Genomic DNA, 20,686 nt, shown 5'->3' on the forward strand with positions numbered 1-20,686 from the left:
ATTGTCGGACCAAGTGCTAGGGGGACCACCCCAAGCCCTAAAACACCCCTAAATCGGACATATTTACCAACCATGGCAATATGGGACTCAAATGAAAGGTATTTGCGAGTAGAATACGAATCTAATATCCAAATGTGGGACCACCTTTCTGGGGGTCCACCCCTTCCCCAAAACACCCCCCAAACTGGACTTTTTTACTGACCACTGGAATATGGGGCTTAAAAAAAGGTATTTGAATGTAGAATACGAATCTGATATCCAAATATGTGACCAAGTGTTTGGGGGCCGCCTCTCACCAAAAACATCCCCCAAAGGGGCAAATTTACGACCATAGCAACATGGGGCTCAAATTAAAGGTATTTGGGAGTTAAGCACGAATCTTATATCAATATTCGGGAAAAGTGTCTATGGGGCCACGCCAACCCCACAACTGATATCAACATTAGGGAACAACTGTCCAGCGGACGTCCCACCACCATAAAAACCCCCAAATAGGACGTATTTGCTCACCAAGACAATTTGGGTCGAAAAGAGAGTGGAACTAAATATTCACAGTTTTTAGAGCCAATACCCCAATCCGGACATATTTGCTGACTTTTGCAATAAGGAGTTTAAATGGGATTAGAAAACGAATTTGATATCTAATTTTGAGGGCAATGGCAATATGGGGTTCAAATAAATGATATATGAGAATAGAGCACGTTGCTGATATATATTCCTGGCTTAGTGTTTGGGGGACCACTCCAATCCTCAAAACACCCCTAAATCGGGCATATTTACCGACCATGTCAATGCGGAGTTTAAATAAAAGGTATTGGAGGATAGAGCAAGAGTTGAAACCCATTTTCGGGACCAATTTTCTGGGGGTCTACCCCTTTTCCGAAATACCCCACAAACAGCAAGTTTTTAGGGACCATCGCAATATGGGGCTCAAATAAAGGTATTTGGGAGTATAATACGAATTTGAAATCCAAATGTAGGACCATGTATTTAGGGCATCATCCCTTTCCCAAAACACCCCCAAAGGAAAAAAATTTTTCGACCATGCCATTATGTGGCTCAAATGCAAGGTATTAGAGATAAGAAAACGAATTTGGTAACCATTTTAGAGCCATGTGTTTGGGGGACGCCTCATCCTGTAAACTCCTCTTAAGCCAATGGCAATATGGGGTTTAAATAAATTGTATTTAAGAGAAGAGCACAATGCTGATATTTTTTCAGGGCCAAGTATCTGGGGGAGCACCTCTCCACCGAAGACACCACTAAATCAGACATCATGAGAATATCGGGCTGAAATGAAGTATTTTAAGAATGGAGTACACCTTACATCCAAACTTAAATTCGTAGACCATTAAAGATCATGTGGGATTCAGATAAAGGCACTTATAAAGTGTGATTTTTTTGAGGTTAGGATTTTCATGCATTAGTATTTGACAGATCACGTGGGATTTCAGACATGGTGTCAAAGAGAAAGATGCTCAGTATGCTTTGACATTTCATCATGAATAGACTTACTAACGAGCAACGCTTGCAAATCATTGAATTTTATTACCAAAATCAGTGTTCGGTTCGAAATGTGTTCAAATTTTGACAAATTTTGTTCAGCGATGAGGCTCATTTCTGGTTGAATGGCTACGTAAATAAGCAAAATTGCCGCATTTGGAGTGAAGAGCAACCAGAAGCCGTTCAAGAACTGCCCATGCATCCCGAAAAATGCACTGTTTGGTGTGGTTTGTACGCTGGTGGAATCATTGGACCGTATTTTTTCAAAGATGCTGTTGGACGCAACGTTACGGTGAATGAACACATTTCGAACCGAACACTGATTTTGGTAAGAAAATTCAATGATTTGCAAGCGTTGCTCATTAGTAAGTCTATTCATGATGAAATGTCAAAGCATACTGAGCATCTTTCTCTTTGACACCATGTCTGAAATCCCACGTGATCTGTCAAATACTAATGCATGAAAATCCTAACCTCAAAAAAATCACCCTTTATTTTTAAACTGTTAGTCAAGTTTGCATGGTATTTCACTAAAAGATCTTTAATTGTCGAAAATAAATATTCCAAGAAAACTGTTGTTCCATATAAAGTAAAAGAAGGCGCAGCGGAGCGGGCCCGGGTCAGCTAGTTTTATATATAGTTTGTAGTTTGATTACAACTCATACACTAACTGACTGACAGCAGAATCACTTATTTACCCTCATCCTATGGGGATAAGTTAAAAGTCCACGTCCACGATCTTTTTATCGGTTTAGCTATATAGCAATTTAAACACTTTCTTAACCTTTTATACCCACCACCGAAGGAGGTATATTCATTTTGTCATTCCGTTTACAACACATCGAAATATCCATTTCCGACCCTATAAAGTATATATAGATTCTTGATCACCGTAAAAATCTAAGACGATCAAGACATGTCCTTCCTTCTCTCCGTCTGTCAGTTAGTTGTATTGGGCCCTTGGACATCCTTCATTAATTTGGCCCAGATCGGTCCAGATTTGGATATAGCTGCCATATAGACCAGTCTTTCGGTTTTAGGTTTTGGGGCCATAAAAGGCGCATTTATCGTCCGATTTTGCCGAAGTTTGAGACAGTGATTTGCGTTAGGCTCTTCGGCATCCTTCTTCAATTTAGCCCAGATCGGTGCAGATTAGAATATAGGCTGTAATATAGACCGATATCTCGATTTATGATTTTGGTCCTATAAAAAGCGCATTTATTGTCCGATTTTACCGAGATTTGGGACAGTTCGTTGTGTTAGGCTTTTCGACATCCGTGTCGCATATGTTTCAGATCTTTTCATTTTTAGTTAAAGCTTCTAAAAAGACCAATATTTTCATATACACAATTGAACAATGACTTGTAGCGATTAGTATTTGGTCCAAATCGGAACATATTTCGATATAACTACTATGGGACATAAAGTATGCAATTTACACCGGATTTTGATGAAAGATGGTTTACATATTAACCCGAGGTGGTGGCTATCCAATTTCGGCCCGGCCGAACTTAACGCCTTTTTACTTGTTTATTTTACTACGATGCATCGCGGTTCCTCGAACAGCAAATTTGTATAAAGAACTTGTTTTCTATTTTTTGGAATTAGTCGCAGTCTGTTTTGTGGTAGTATTTAACTGAGTCAACGAAATATGAAAACACATGCTAAAGCTACGTTCAGATTAGGCAAATATTTCAGCCAACTTGTTCTATCATTATACCCTACATCATTACTGTGGTACAGGGTATTATAACTTATTGCATTTGTTTGTAGTATTTTCTTGTGTCTTTTAATATATGTTAATATATAACATATAGATTTTGGCTAATTGGCAATACTGTTGTCATTTCTTAACCGTATATTATAGTTTGAACATTTTTGCTCGAAATTTGGTACGGATTGTTTTATAACCCATCTGATAACATCCGCCAATGTCCACCAAAATCGGTTCGGAATTTGAACCTCTGTACCTATTGTGTAGATGAAGGTATTATAAAGTCGACACTGCGCCATTTTTGCCTTTCCTTACTGATTTTTGCCTCAAATATGTCAAATTTGTACATTGTATTCACTTTAGACACACTTATTTGACACATTTTTTTTTTTGTCCAAAAATAAATCAAATAGCTTTAACCATTAGATCAAAAAGGGCTTTCTACTTGCCCTACATGCATGTAAAATTTGTGTTTCCTTGCTTGATGGTAGGTACATTTTGTTTGTAAGATCAAATAAGGAAACACAAAGTCGAATCAAACAATCGAATGTAGGGCAAATAAAAAGCCTTTTTTGGTTAACGCTATTTTATTTGTGTTTGGACAAATAAAATATATCAAATAAACGTATCTAATGTGAATACAAAATCAAGAGTGTACGAATTTGACATATTTTGGGCAAACATGATAAAACAAGTTGGGTCAAATATTTGACTTATTTGAACCTACCTTCAGATTTATTTAACTGTTGATTAAATAAACTTGGTTCATTTCTTATATAAAAAAAAATATGCAAATAAAGACAAAGCTTCTCACTGACTCACAAAAATGATTGTGAAACAAAAAGAACTAGTATATAAATGCTATTTCAGAGCGAAAAATTAGTAAACCTCTGGCTATTGAGTAGCTTTGATTGCTAATCGCTGACTACATACTCTTGTGTGTAAATCAAAGCTAGATTTCATTGCACGACACTGTATACTGAATTTCAACTCATATACTCGTAATTGAAATTATTTTATATATCTGTACATACAATAGGGTAGTTTGAATCGTTTACGTAATCCTATGGGGGATAGGGATAATGAGAAGACGAGGCTATTACTGAATGGAAGTAAGAAGGACGTCAATATAACTATCGGTATCATAATAATTTTTATACCCTCCACCATAGGATGGGGGTATACTAATTTCGTCATTCTGTTTGTAACTACTCGAAATATTCGTCTGAGACTCCATAAAGTATATATATTCTTGATCGTCGCGACATTTTATGTCGATCTAGCCATGTCCGTCCGTCCGTCCGTCTGTCTGTCGAAAGCACGCTAACTTTCGAAGGAGTAAAGCTAGCCGCTTGAAATTTTGCACAAATACTTTAGTGTAGGTCGGTTGGTATTGTAAATGGGCCATATCGGTCCATGTTTTGATATAGCTGCCATATAAACCGATCTTGGGTCTTGAGTTCTGAAATTTTGTACGACGGATCCTCTCAAGACCATCAACAAACGTGTTTATTATAGTCTGAATCTGTCTATAGCCCGATACAGCTCCCATATAAATCGATCTCTCTATTTTACTTCTTGAGCCCCCAAAGGGCGCAATTCTTATTCGAATTGGCTGACATTTTACACAGGTCTCCAACATATAATTTAATTGTGGTTCAAACCGGACCATATCTTGATATCGCTCTAATAGCAGAGCAAATTTTTCTTAAATCTTTTTTTGCCTAAGAAGAGATGCCGGGAAAAGAACTCGACGAATGCGATCCATGGTGGAGGGTATAAAAGATTCGGCCCGGCCGAACTTAGCACGCTTTTACTTGTTTTATTTGTAATTACAATTTTTGAAAACATATCCAACTTAATCTAGTAAACTTTTACACATTACATTGGAAAATAGAAAATACTCAAATATTAGAGAAAATATGATTCAAGAAATACCAAAGGTGAATTGATTAAATTTGATTGAGAGATTTTCAATTAGATATGTAACACAATTATATAAATTAAAATTAAGTAAAAATGTAAAGCTTGATAAGATTGAAAAAAAAAAAAAATAATAATAATAATTATGTAGAAAGGTTGTTTGATTAAATTTGAGAGACACTATCCATGTTCGGAAGATAGCTTAGGTTAGGTTGAAAAGAGGGTGCAGAAATTTAATCGCCCCATGCCACCATGGACATACACCTAAGCCAGTAATCGGCTTATTCTGCGCTCTAAAAACTATAAAGTAACCTCTAAAAAGAAAGTTTTAAGTTTGGAATTCCGTGCTACTTACAAAATCCTTAATTGTTTTCAATACCGCTCCCCTAAGTTTGAGTCTGATATTGTGTCTCCACCGAGGTGCCGGTATCTGTTAGACGCGAAAACTGGGCAATTTGGAAGATAGTCTAAAAGTTAATTTTTATAACCTCCACCATAGGATGGGGGTATACTTATTTCGAATATTCGTCTGAGACCCCATAAAGTATATATATTCTTGATCGTCGCGACATTTTATGTCGATCTAGCCATGTCCGTCCGTCCGTCCGTCTGTCTGTCAAAAGCACGCTAACCTCCGAAGGAGTAAAGCTAGCCTCTTGAAATTTTGCACAAATATTTCTTATTAGTGTAGGTCGGTTGATATTGTAAATGGGCCATATCGGTCCATGTTTTGATATAGCTGCCATATAAACCGATCTTGGGTCTTGACTTCTTGAACCTCTAGAGTGCGCAATTCTTATCCGATTGGAATGAAATTTTGCACGATGTGTTTTTTTATGATGTAGCTGTCATATAAACCGGTCTTGGGTCTTGACTTCTTGAGCTTCTAGAGAGCGCAATTCCTATCCGTTTTGGCTGAAATATTGCATGACCTAATTTATTCTTACTTTCAACAACTGTGTCAAATAAGGTTCAAATTGGTTCATAACCTGATACAGATGCCATGTAAACCGATCTGCGATCTTCACTTCTTGAGCCTCTAGAGGTCGCAATTATTAACCGATTTGCCTGAAATTTTGTACGACGGATCCTCTTATGACCATCAATATACGTGTTTATTATGGTCTGAATCGGTCTATAGCCCGATACAACATATAATTAATTTGTGGTCTAAACCGGACCATACTTAGACCATACCCGGAATTCTTGACTTCGATTTTCTTTTTCGATGTTACCCTTTATACCAACCACCATAGGATGGGGGTATACTAATCTACTCATTCCGTTTGTAACACCTTGAAATATTGTTCTGCGGCCCCCATAAATTATATAAGTTCTGGATCGTCTAGCCATGTCCGTCCGTCACAGAGTCTTACTATTGATGTAAAACATTGGGGATTGCAAATGGTTCAGACTTGGATATAGCTCCCATATAAACCGATATCGCGATTTGATTTCTGGAGCCCCTGAAAGCCGCAAATTTCGTCCTATTTGGCTAAAATTTTTGTACATGGTGTTTTGTTGTGCCTTCCAACAACTGAGCCAATTACAGTTCAAATCAAATCTATAACCAGATATAGCTCCCATATAAACCGATCTCCCGATTTGAATTCTTGAGCCCTTACAAGCCGCAATTGTTAGGCCGATTTGGTTGAAATTCAGCATGTAGTATTCAGTTATAACTTCCAACAAATGTGTCAAGTATGGTCCAAATCGATCTATAACCTGATATAGCTTCAATACAAACCGATCTCCTGATCATCCTTGTCTGGTTCCTAGAAGATTTAATTTTAGCTGGTTTGACAGAAGTTTGGTATGTAGAATAAAATTATGCCCTTCAACTAAATTTATTTTGTATACATTTTTAGCAGATCCTATGGTGGTTGGTTCCCAAGATTCGGCCCGGCCGAACCTAGCGCGCTTTTGCTTGTTTTTACTATATCATAAAACGCATGTGCGCTGTCTGTGCTCAAAATTCTTTTAAAAACAGCGTGTGTAGTATGCAACAACAACAAAAGGTTATTCTTTGTGTGGTGAGTGAGTTTTTGGCGAAACCTATTTTCTTACTTTTATTTTCAATTTTCTCTTCTCTTTCATTTAATTTCATCTAGCGAACCTACCATAAATTAATCAGCAGTCACAGCAAAATAACTGCTGTATTAGCAGAACGACTACTGTAATGGCAGTAAAATTAACCACTAACAATCAGCAGACAGCATTTGCAAAGCAATTCTTATCCAAACATATGAAAAATCCACGGAGATTTCTTATGAGCTTCCATTATACTTGTTACGTCTTTAAAAAACCGTGCAAACATATGTTCTACGTGTATAGAAAACATGCTTAAGAAGTTAAACTATTCCTAAAATTTTCCTACTCTATTGGAGATAGAAGAAGAAATTTTCACGATGTTGCAGTTGTAAACTATTTTCTTTCTTTGCCCACTAATTTTTACTCGGTAGAAGAAAGTAAGTTTAATATAAAATTTGCTCCCATAGATAAAAGTCTGCCGACTTATATTATTTTAAAATATTTCCTCATTTAAGATGGATATTAAGATCTTTTTATTGTATCGTGAATTATGAAAATCCAAACAAAAAACGCAATTTTTTCATATAAAATAATTATTTTAAAATGTATATTATTTAATATGGGTGATTCGGTCTCTTAAGAAAATGTCATTAACCCATTAATTACGAATGGATAGAAAAATACCTAAGAATGGAGCTGTCTTAGAAAATTTTCAGCTCGGGCTAGGAAAGAGGTATCCAAATGAAATTTGATTTGGGGTAAAGTGGACGAATAAAACTAGATTAAAAATATTTTTTTCCGTGATCGGCAATTTTTTTTCATCCAAAAATATACAACAAACATTTTCACACAAAATTCTTAGGAGTGTGATTTCTGGAATTTATTTTAGTGCCTTCTTGCATTTGATGGTTTCTATATTAAAACAAAGTATAAGCGTGCTAAGTTCGGCCGGGCCGAATCTTATACACCTTTCACCATGGATCGGATTCGTCGAGTTCTTTTTCCGGCATCTCTTCTTAGACAAAAAAGGATATAAGAAAAGATTTGCTCTGCCATTAGAGCGATATAAAGATATGGTCCGATTTGGACCACAATTAAATTATATGTTGGAGACCTGTGTAAAATGTCAGCAAATTCGAATAAGAATTGCGCCCTTTGGGGGCTCAAGAAGTAAAATTGAGAGATCGATTTATATGGGAGCTATAGACCGATTCAGACCATAATAAACACGTATGTTGACGGTCATGAGTCGTACAAAATTTTAGGCAAATCGGATAATAATTGCGACCTCTAGAGGCTCAAGAACTCAAGACCCCAGATCGGTTTATATGGAAGCTATATTAGGTTATGAATCGATTTGAACCTTATTTGACACAGTTGTTGAAAGTAAGAATAAAATAGGTCATGCAAAATTTCAGCCAAATCGGATAGGAATTGCGCCCTCTAGAGGCTCAAGAAATCAAGTCCCCAGATCTGTTTTTATGACAGCTATATCAGGTTATTGTCCGATTTGAACCATACTTGGCACAGTTGTTGGCGTTTGAAAAGATGTGATTGAAATTGAAATTAATCGAAATCTTTCTTTTAGAAAAATTAATTTCGTGGATGCCCGGGCCTAAGCAACATTTTACCTTTAGACAATATTTCATTGAATATTTGCCTTAAAAAAAGTCTTTCAAATTTTATCCTTACATAGAAAAAATTTATTTTGTGATATTTCATTCTGTTTGTATTTCTACTTGGGACAGAAAAGCATAATAAAAAAAGCTTTAAAAACGTTTAGGCAAAATGTTGTGTCGCAAAATGCATAGAGCAGGCACAAACAGATTTTATTGAAATGTAGGCTTTACAAAATAATTTTGAGTTAGGCTGGGCAAGGTTTAATTTTAGAAAAATTTTTACTGAAATATAGTCTTTGGAAATAATCATTAAAATGTAGTCTTTTGAAAAATGTTTATAGAAATATTGTCTTTAGGAAAAATAGTAATGAACTTTTGCCTTAAAGAAAATAATTTCGATGGGGGTCTGGCCCGGGCTGAAGACAATGTTACGCTGAATTATTAAAATTTTGCCTTTAGGAAACATTGTGATGAAGTTTTGTCATTAAAAATATTAAGCTGAAATTCTATCTTTAGAAAAAATTTCTTTAAAATTTGTTAAGAAAAAATTGCAAATTTAGATCACTTAAGAAAAATAATTTTAAATTGGTCTTTGTCTCGTCAAAATTCTGTCTGTGGAATATTATAAATATACAATTTTGTCATTTTAAAAAGATTTACTAAAATTTTGGCTTTAGTATAAATGTAATTTATTTTTTTTTCCTTTTATGGGCCCATTACTCTATATGGGGAGAACGGTCTAAATGGCAGCCATATCCAAATATGGTCCGAACTAAATGATATTCAACAAAATGGATTAGACAGGTACCAGAACTCGCTGTGCCAAATTTCATCGAAATAGGATTGAAAATGCTTCTTTTAGAGGGATACCAAAAATCACTATTTCAAATGTCAAAATCAACATCAAAATCGGATGGAAAATGCTGCTTTTATGAGCACAATACTCTATATCGGGAGATCGGTCTATATGTCAGCTATATCCAAATATGGTCCGATCTGGACGATGTTCGACACAAAGGTGTAAAGGTCTATAAAAACTTACTGTCTCAAATTTCATCAAAATCGGACGAAAAATCTTCCTTTTATGGGCCCAATACTCTATATCGGAAGATCGGTCTATATGGTATCTATATCCAAGTATGGTCCGATCTGCATGATATTCAACAAAAGGGTTTAGAGAGGCACCAGCACCTGCTGTGTCAAATTTCATCGAAATAGGATGAAAAAATGCTCTTTTTATAGGCTCACTAGACGAACGGGACCTGTTCCGCTGCGCCATCTTTAACTCTCTATTTAGGGTGGGGACACTATGCCCTGAATGCGGATATCAAAATCGTGCCATTGTAGCCTATGATGCTGAACGCGTTCGAATCCTGGCGAGAACATCGGATAAAGCGCTGTGTATCCCCTCTTAATGTTGGCGACATTTGTGAGGAACAATGCCATGCATGGCAATTTAGAAAATGTTTCCCAAAGGGGTGTCGCACTGCGGGACGCAGTCCCTCATCATTGAGTTTAAATCGGAAAGCACTTATTGACCTCAAACATTTTGACTCAAATATGGATATCAAATTCGTGATGCATTTCTAAATTCCTTAAATTTGAGCCCCATATTGCCATGGCCGGTAAATATAACCCGTTTGGAGGAATATAACCAGATTGGTTTAGTTTTAGATATAGCTACTAAAAAGACCAATATTTTTGTTATACACAATTGAACAATGACTTGTATCCATTAGTATTTGGTCCAAATCGGATCATATTTCCATATAACTGCTATGGAACATAAGGTTTGCAATTTTCACCCAATTTTGATGAAAGGTGGTTAAATATATACCCGAGGTGGTGGGTATCCAAAGTTCGGCCCGACCGAACTTAACGCCATTTTACTTGTAAAATTTTGTACAGAGGAAGATTGGACATCGGACTATATCTTGATAATGAAAACTATACCAAGGTTTAATCCGTTAAAGCCATCTTCGAATATTAAATTCTGTAAATTCTATACTCCATAGCAAAATCAACTTAATAACGTGCCCACCTAATGTTTACTGTTCACTCAAGTAATCCACGGGTTTAACACGAGACTTTTGAATGATGCGATATGCATCTTTGATATATTACGAAAGCTTTGACCATTATTACAACAACAACCACAAGAAAGAATAACAATGTAAAATAAATCATAACAAAAGGCACGAGCGCAATAACGATTATCGACCAACAACAAACAAGACAATACCACTCATTCACTTAATGTCTAATAAATCACTCACAAGATAATATACATAGATATCTTTTACACTCGTTTGAACACTATTCTAGCTTAAATATGTACTCACCACATGCAGCAGCTGCAATGTCGATTGATCGTCCGCGAATGCAGAGTTCTGAAACAGCAGGCCCAGCACGAGAAACGTTAATACGAGCAAGGAGGCGGAGGCCGTCATAGCGAGACAATGTTTTCGAGTGAAATGTGAGCGCGCCATAATGATTAGAGGTATTTTATATATTTAACAAAAAACAAAATTAAACGTCAAACAAAACACCAACACACGCGCTCACGAAAATAGAAAACAAAGTCCCAAGAGCAAAAGCAAAAAGGTTTGCCACACACTCGTGTACTCACTTCGCTTAAAACCACATCGATAACAAAAACAAATGTGGAAGAATTAAACAAAATTGGTTTTTTAAATGTCTTGCCCTCGTCGTTTGGCTTTGTGTAGATAGTTTGGCGTTATTAACATTGAATACGATTGAGTGGCTTATGTGGGATTTGATATGTATTCCAGTTTGTGTCGGTTTATGTTACTGCTCAATACAACTAACGTTTTTTTTCGGTGTATTTCACATTGCTTGGCCTTTACGATCTCTTCTCAAGTTTGTTGTGTGTGCGTTTTTTATTTTTTTGTTTTGCTCTTCATTTTCTGGAAGAATAACTAGAAATTAGATATAAACATTTAAACGAAACTAGATTTTTTAATAGACCCTTTGGCATACAAAATAAATGTGTGGTGTCGACAAACCCTCTCTCTGATGTCAGAATTTAGAAATCATTAACAGAAAGAACATTAATATTTTGCGTACCTATGACTATTTTGAAGTTGCGTGCATCCAATTAAACTATTGCGTAGGTCAATAATAATATCTAATATTTCTCCTAGCAATGAATGCTATCTGATCTAAGTACAAACCAATGTAAAAAAGCCTTTTATAGCTATACTAGCTGACCCGGGCCCGCTCCGCTGCGCCTTCTTTTACTTTATATGGAACAAAATGTTCCTTGGAATATTCGTTTTCGACAATTAAAGAGCTTTTAGTGAAATACCATGCTACGAAAATAGTATATCGCTTGACTAACCGTTTAACAATATAAGAGCCTTTATCTGAATCCCATATGAGCTTTGTTGGTCTACGAATTTAAGTTTGGATACTTTATTTCAGCTCGATGTTCTCATGATATCTGATTTAGTGGTGTTTTCGTGGATGAGGTGGTCCCCCAAACACTTGGCCCCAAAAAAATATCAGCATCCTACTCTTCTTTCAAATACCATTTATTTAAACCTCATATTGCCATTGGTTTAGACACGATGAGGCGTCCCCCAAACACATGGCCCCAAAATAGGTTATCAAATTCGTTTTCTAATCTCAAATACCTTTCATTTGAGCCACATATTGGCATGGTCGAAAAATGTTTACCCTTTTGGGGAGTTTTGGGAAAGGGGTGATGCCCTAAATACATGGTCCTACATTTGGATATCAAATTCGTATTCTACTCCCAAATACCTTTATTTGAGCCCCATATTGGAATGATCAGTAAAAATTTGCTGTTTGTGGGGTATTTTGGGAAAGACCAGAAAATTGGTCCCGAAAGTGGGTATCAATTCTTGCTCTACCCCCCAATACCTTTCATTTAAGCTCCATATTGACGTGGTAGGTAAATATGCCCGATTTAAGGGTGTTTCGTGGTTCGGGGTGGTCCCCCAAACACTAATCCCGGAAAATATATCAGCAACATGCTCTATTCTCATAAATCTATATATCATTTATTTGAACCCCATATTGCCATTGGCCTCAAAATTGGATATCAAATTCGTTTTCTAATCTCATTGAAAAGCCCTATTGCAAAGGTTTGCAAATATGTCCGGTTTAGGGTATTGGCCCTAAAAACTATGAATGCTTAGTTCCATTCTTCTTAAGACCCAAATTGTCTTGGTGAGCAAATACGTCCTATTTGGGGGTTTTTATGGTGGTGGGACGTCCCCTAGAAAGTTGTTGACTAATTGTAATATCAGATACGTGGTCTAAATACCTTTCATTTGAGCCCCATATTTCCGTAGTCGGCAAACATGACCGGCTTGGGAGGGTTTTTGGCGATGGGCCGCATCTCAGTGAGTTGGCCTTGAAAATATATGTCGGATTCGTATTCTACTCTAAACCCCCATTTATTTGAGCCTTATATTGCAATAGTCAGCGAATACTTCCGATTTGGTAGTGTTGTGGGGGGTGGAGTGGCCCCATTGACACTTTTCCCGAATATTGATATCAGATTCGTGCTTTACTCCCAAAGACCTTTCATTTGAGCCCCATATTGCTATGGTCGTAAATTTGTCCCCTTTTGGGGATGTTTTTGGGGTGAGGCGGCCCCCTAAACACTTGGACCCATATTTGGATATCAGATGCGAATCCTACACTCAAATACCTTTTACTTAAGCCCCATATTCCGGTCCCATGGTTAGTAAATAAGTCCTGTGTGGAGGGTGTTTTGGAGAAGGGGTGGACCCCCAGAAACGTGTTCCCACATTTGAATATTAGATTCGTATTCTACTCGCAAATACCGTTCATTTGAGTCCCATATTGCCATGGTCGGTAAATATGTCCGATTTATGGGTGTTTTGGGCGTTGGGGTGGTCCCGCTAATACTTGGTCCGACAATGGGATGTCAGATACGTTTTCTTATCCTAAACACCTTTCATTTGAGTCCCATAAAGCTGTCATATAATCCGATCTTGGGTCTTGAGTTCTTGAACTGTAATATAAACATATCTGGGGACTTGACTTCTTCAGCTTCTAGAGGGCGCAATTCCTATCCGATTTGGCTGAAATTTTGCAAGACGTAGTTTATTCTTACTTTCAACAACTGTGTCAAATAAGGTTTAAATCGGTTCATAACCTGATAAAGCTGCCATATAAACCGATCTGGGATCTTGACTTCTTGAGCCTCTAGAGGTCGCAATTATTATCCGATTTGCCTGAATTTTTGTACGACGGATTCTCTCATGACCATCAACAAACGTGTTTATTATGGTCTGAATCGGTCTATAGCCCAATACAGCTCCCATATAAATCGATCTTTCTATTTTACTTCTTGAGCCCCCAAAGGGCGCAATTCTTTTTTTCTCGCATTTTACACAGGTCCCTAACATATAATTTAATTGTGGTCCAAACCGGACCATATCTTGATATCGCTCTAATAGCAGAGTAAATCTTTTCTTATATCCTTTTTTGCCTAAAAAGCGATGCCGGGAAAAGAACTCGACAAATGCGATCCATGCGGTTCGGCCCGGTCGAACTTAGCACGCTTTTACTTGTTATATATAAGATGCGGCGAAACATCTTGTAATTAAAAGTAAAAAAGTGTTAACTTCGGCTTGCCGAATCTTATATACCCTCTGCCTTAGATCGCACTGGTCAGGTTCTTTGAACCCTTTTTATACCCACCACCATAGGATGAGGATATACTAATCTTTCCGTTTGTAACACCTCGAAATATCGTCCGGTCGTTTGTCGAAATCACGATAGGGGTCGAACGCGTAAGGCTGAAATTTTGCGTAGATACTTACTATTGACGTAGGTCGTTGGGGATTGCAAATAGACCATATCGGTTCAGATTTGGATATAGCTCCCATATAAACCGCTCTCCCGATTTGACTTTTAGATCCCCTGGAAGCCCCAATTTTTGTCCTACTTAGTTGAAATTTTGCATTTAGTGTCTAGTTATGACTTCCAATAACTGTGCAAAGTACAGTCCAAATCGGTCTATAAAATGATGTGAGTCCCATATGCACTGATCTCACGATTGGCCGAGATTTTGCATGTAGTGTTTTGTTATGACTTCCAACAACTGTGCCAAGTACGGTTAAAAGCCCTAACAAGCCGTAGTTTTGGTCCGATTTGGCTGAAATTTTGCATATGCTTTTGCGTTATGACTATCACTAACTGTGCCAAGTACGGTCTAAATCATTCTGTAACTTGATAGTCTCTTGATCATCCTTGTTCGGATCCTAGAAGCTTTAATTTTTACTGATTTGCCCAATTTCCCTTCTTCCCTTTCCCTTCTATTCCCTTCAACTAAATTTATTTTGTATACATTTTAAGCAGAACCGGCCGAACTAAGGACGCTTTTACTTATTATTTATGAGCAAAAACTGAAAATCTGTGCCAATTCGGATTAAAATCGAGTTCTTCTAAGAGCGGTCCAATGTAATAGATATATAATTTTAAGACCGATTTGTATCTTTCTCTTTAAAGATGAAAGAAGTCGGAGCAGAACTCGCCCTGAAATCAAATCGAGAGACGGGTTTATTTGGGATCTCAAACATGGTATATGACAATAGTAAATTGTTTTCAAATCGAATAGGAATTTGGAGCTCTAGATGTTTTTGCAATTCAGGAGTACAGTTTTCATGAGAGCTATGGGAGGTTATGGGCTGACTCGCACTCTACTATACACTAATATTGAGAGTCATAAAGAAATCATCTTGAAACAAGTAAAAGCGTGCTAAGTTCGGCCGGGCCGAATCTTATATACCCTCCACCATGGATCGCATTTGTCGAGTTCTTTTCCCGGCATCTCTTCTTAGGCAAAAAAGGATATAAGAAAAGAGTTGCTCTGCTATTAAAACGATATGGTCCGGTTCGGGCCACAATTAAATTATATGTTGGAGACCTGTGTAAAATTTCCGCCAACTCGTATAAGAATTGCGCCCATTGGGGCTCACGAAGTAAAATAGAGAGAACGACTTATATGGAATCTGTATCGGGCTATAGACCGATTCAGACCATAATAAACACGTTTGTTGATGGTCATGAGAGGATCCGTCGTACAAATTTTCAGGCATATCGGATAATAATTGCGACCTCTAGGGGTCAAGAAGTCAAGATCCCAGATCGGTTTATATAGCAGCTATATCAGGTTATGGACTGATTTGAACCTTATTTGACACAGTCGTTGAAAGTAAAAATAAAATACGTCATGCAAAATTTCAGCCAAATCGGATAGGAATTTCGCCCTCTAGAAGCTCAAGAAGTCAAATCCTCAGATCTGTTTATATGACAGCTATATCAGGTTATGGACCGATTTCAACCATACTTGGCACAGTTGTTGGATATCATAACGAAATGCTTCGTGCAAAAATCCATTCAAATCGGATAAGAATTGTGCCCTCTAGAGGCTCAAGAAGTCAAGACCCAAGATCGGTTTATATGGCAGCTATATCAGGTTATGGACCGATTTGAACCATACTTGGCACAATTGTTGGGTATCATAACAAAACACGTCGTGCGAAATTCCATTCCAATCGGATAAGAATTGCGCTCTCTAGAGGCTCAAGAAGTCAAGACCCAAGATCGGTTTATATGGCAGCTATATCAGGTTATGAACCGATTTGAACCTTATTTGACACAGTTGTTGGATATAATAACAAAACACGTCGTGCAAAATTTCATTTCAATCGGATAAGAATTGCGCACTCTAGAGGCTCAATAAGTCAAGACCCAAGATCGGTTTATATGGCAGCTATATCAGGTTATGGACCGATTTGAACCATACTTGGCACAATTGTTGGGTATCATAACAAAACACGTCGTGCGAAATTCCATTCCAATCGGATAAGAATTGCGCTCTCTAGAGGCTCAAGAAGTCAAGACCCAAGATCGGTTTATATGGCAGCTATATCAGGTTATGAACCGATTTGAACCTTATTTGACACAGTTGTTGGATATAATAACAAAACACGTCGTGCAAAATTTCATTTCAATCGGATAAGAATTGCGCACTCTAGAGGCTCAATAAGTCAAGACCCAAGATCGGTTTATATGGCAGCTATATCAAAACATGGACCGATTTGAACCTTATTTGACACAGTTGTTGGATATAATAACAAAACACGTCGTGCAAAATTTCATTTCAATCGGATAAGAATTGCGCACTCTAGAGGCTCAATAAGTCAAGACCCAAGATCGGTTTATATGGCAGCTATATCAAAACATGGACCGATATGGCCCATTTACAATACCAACCGACCTACACTAATAAGAAGTATTTGTGCAAAATTTCAAGCGGCTAGCTTTACTCCTTCGGAAGTTAGCGTGCTTTCGACAGACAGACGGACGGACGGACGGACATGGCTAGATCGACATAAAATGTCGCGACGATCAAAAATATATATACTTTATGGGGTCTCAGACGAATATTTCGAGTAGTTACAAACAGAATGACGAAATTAGTATACCCCCCATCTTATGGTGGAGGGTATAAAAATGTATCCCAATGCTTCTGGAGCTAATTGGTTGACATTTGACACAGGTCTCCAACATATATCTTATATCCTTTTTTGCCTAAGAAGAGATGCTGGGAAAAGAACTCGACAAATGCGATCCATGGTGGAGGGTATATAAGATTCGACCCGGTCGAACTTTGCACGCTTTTACTTGTTATACCCTCCACCATAAGATGGGGGGTATACTAATTTCGTCATTCTGTTTGTAACTACTCGAAATATTCGTCTGAGACCCCATAAAGTATATATATTCTTGATCGTCGCGACATTTTATGTCGATCTAGCCATGTCCGTCCGTCTGTCCGTCCGTCCGTCTGTCTGTCGAAAGCAGGCTAACTTCCGAAGGAGTAAAGCTAGCCGCTTGAAATTTTGCACAAATACTTCTTATTAGTGTAGGTCGGTTGGTATTGTAAATGGGCCATATCGGTCCATGTTTTGATATAGCTGCCATATAAACCGATCTTGGGTCTTGACTTCTTGAGCCTCCAGAGAGCGCAATTCTTATCCGATTGGAATGAAATTTTGCACGACGTGTTTTGTTGTGATATCCAACAACTGTGCCAAGTATAGTTCAAATCGGTCCATAACCTGATATAGCTGCCATATAAACCGATCTTGGGTCTTGACTTCTTGAGCCTCTAGAGGGCGCAATTCTTATCTGATTAAAACGAAATTTTGCACGACGTGTTTTTTTATGATATGCAACAACTGTGCCGAGTATGGTTCAAATCGGTACATAAGCTGATATAGCTGCCATATAAACCGATCTTGGGTCTTGACTTCTTGAGCCTCTAGAGTGCGCAATTCTTATCCGATTTGAATGAATTTTTGCACGAAGTATTTCGTTATGATATCCAACAACTGTGCCAAGTATGGTTGGTCGGTCCATAACCTGATATTGCTGTCATATAAACAGATCTGGGGATTTGACTTCTTGAGCTTCTAGAGGGCGCAATTCCTATCCGATTTGGCTGAAATTTTGCATGACGTATTTTTTTTACTTTCAAGAACTGTGTCAAATAAGGTTCAAATCGGTTCATAACCTGATATAGCTACCATATAAACCGATCTGGGATCTTGACTTCTTGACCCCTAGAGGTCGCAATTATTATCCGATATGCCTGAAATTTTGTACGATGGATCCTCTCATGACCATTATTATGGTCTGAATCGGTCTATAGCCCGATACAGATCCCATGTAAATCGTTCTCTCTATTTTACTACGTGAGCCCCAATGGGCGCAATTCTTATACGAATTGGCTAAAATTTTACACAGGTCTCCAACATATAATTTAATTGTGGTCCGAACCGGACCATATCTTGATATCGTTTTAATAGAAGAGCAACTCTTTTCTTATATCCTTTTTTGCCTAAGAAGAGATGCCGGGAAAAGAACTCGACAAATGCGATCTATGGTGGAGGGTATATAAGATTCGGCCCGGCCGAACTTAGCACGCTTTTACTTGTTTTTATATAAAAGTGGAAAGCGCCCTTTATAATGGGTATATGCAGGGAGTGCGCCCAATATTAGGCGCACTCCCTGCACTCAATCGGATTCATTCCTATCATATATAGCATATCGTTAGTATTTGTCTCCTCCAGCTATAAAATTTACAAATAAAAGCGTACTAAGTTCAGCCGGGCCGAATCTTGGGTACCCACCACCATGGATCCCGCTAACAATGTACCTTTATAAACTCAGTTTGTATTCGAATTATTTTGGCCTCAAGAAGTAATATCGGTATGTAGGGGGCCTATATTACCATATTGATCGATTCGGATAAAACTTTGCCCTGATGTTATAAGTCATAAGATGGTTTTTGGCCCAAATTTCAGCCAAATAAGGTAAGAATTTAGGTTTTTAAGGGCTGAAGAAGTCACCCCGGGGAACGGTTTATGTGGGGGCTATACTTGTTTATAGACCGATTCGGATCATACTTGGCATGGATGTAGAAAGTCATAATCTAGTCTTTGTTCCGTATTTACGCCAAATTGAATGAAAATTGATGCTTCTAATGGCTCAAGAAGTCAAATCTGGGGAAAGGTTTGTATGGGGCTATATCTGTTTATAGGCCGATTCAGATTATACTTGGCATGGATGATGAAAGTCGAAACTTAAGTCTGTTTCAAATTTAAGCCAAATCGAGTTGATATTGAGGCTTCTCTGGGCTCAAAAAGTCAAATCGGGGGATCGGTTTATATTAGGGCTATATCCAAATCTGAACCGATTTATCCAATGACCTACATCAATAAGAAGTATCTGTGCAAAATTTCCATCGGCTAGCTGTACGCGTTCGACCGCTATCGTGATTTCGACAGACGGACGGATAAAGCTAGATCGACTTAGAATGTCCAGACGATCCAGAGTATATATACTTTATGGAATGACTAGATTAGTACATCCCTATCCTATGGTGGTGGGTATAAAAAAGACATGGCAACACACCCTAAAATAAAAGAAAATACTGCACTATTTATACCCACTACCAAAGGAAGGGGTACATTCATACCATCTTTCTGTTTGCAACACATCGAGCCACATTTACTATCTGATTTTGCTGAACTTTGAAAGAGTGAGTTGAGTTAGGCCATTCGACATCCTTCTTTAGTTTGGCCCAGATCGGTGCAGATTTTGATATAGCTGTCATATAGTTCAAACTTTCGTTTTAAGGTCTTGGGCCCATAAAAGACACATTTTCTGTCCGATTTCGCTGAAATTTAGGGACTGAGTTATGTTAGGCCCCTCGATATTCTTCTTGGAGATGTCCCAAATCGGTTCAGATTTGGATAAAGCTGAGATATAGATCGACCTCTCGACTTAAGGTCATGGCCCCATAAAAGGCGGTATATTATCCGATTTCTCTAAAATTTGATATAAACTCGGAGAATTTGTTAGTAAAAACAGCAAAAATATTTGCTGTAACAGAAGATAATCTGATAAAAATAGGACAGCAGAAATTTTTTGCTAAAACAGCCAATATTTTCTCCTGTTTTCAATTGCTAAAAAGTCGTAAAAAGCTCAACAATTTTATAAGTTTTTCAAAAATTTGTATATTCCATTTTATCTTTCAATGTTACAAGCAAGTAACATAAAATTTTCTCTTAGTTTCTATGATTTGCTAATTTGTGAACGAATTTGAATAACATCAGACAGGATAACTACTGCAATTATATTTACGATTTTAAACAAAAAATTGGCAAATTTGTATACCCTCCACCATAGGATGGGGGTTATACGTTCGTCATTCTGTTTGTAACACCTCAAAATATGCGTCTAAGACTCCAAAAAGTATAAATATTCTTGATCGTCATGACATTAGAAGTCGATCTAGCCA

The 20,686-nt window shown here is 37.6% G+C and overlaps 1 protein-coding gene across 2 annotated transcripts in view; it reads right to left on the reverse strand.

Moving 5' to 3' along the window:
- Positions 1-20,686, reverse strand: part of LOC106095180 (venom acid phosphatase Acph-1) — a 167,428-nt gene that overhangs the window by 122,134 nt on the left and 24,608 nt on the right. Inside the window, exon 2 of one of the 2 annotated variants that reach the window (XM_059371054.1) lies at positions 11,133-11,717. In XM_059371054.1, coding sequence (XP_059227037.1) covers positions 11,133-11,279 — 147 coding nt within the window. In that variant the 5' untranslated portion in view covers positions 11,280-11,717. Of the gene's footprint in view, positions 1-11,132; positions 11,730-20,686 lie in introns of those variants that run through there. The other variant, XM_059371052.1, reaches the window with a different exon arrangement.

This window comes from Stomoxys calcitrans, chromosome 1 (assembly GCF_963082655.1).
Source record: "Stomoxys calcitrans chromosome 1, idStoCalc2.1, whole genome shotgun sequence".
In the NCBI taxonomy this organism is placed as follows: domain Eukaryota; kingdom Metazoa; phylum Arthropoda; class Insecta; order Diptera; family Muscidae; genus Stomoxys; species Stomoxys calcitrans.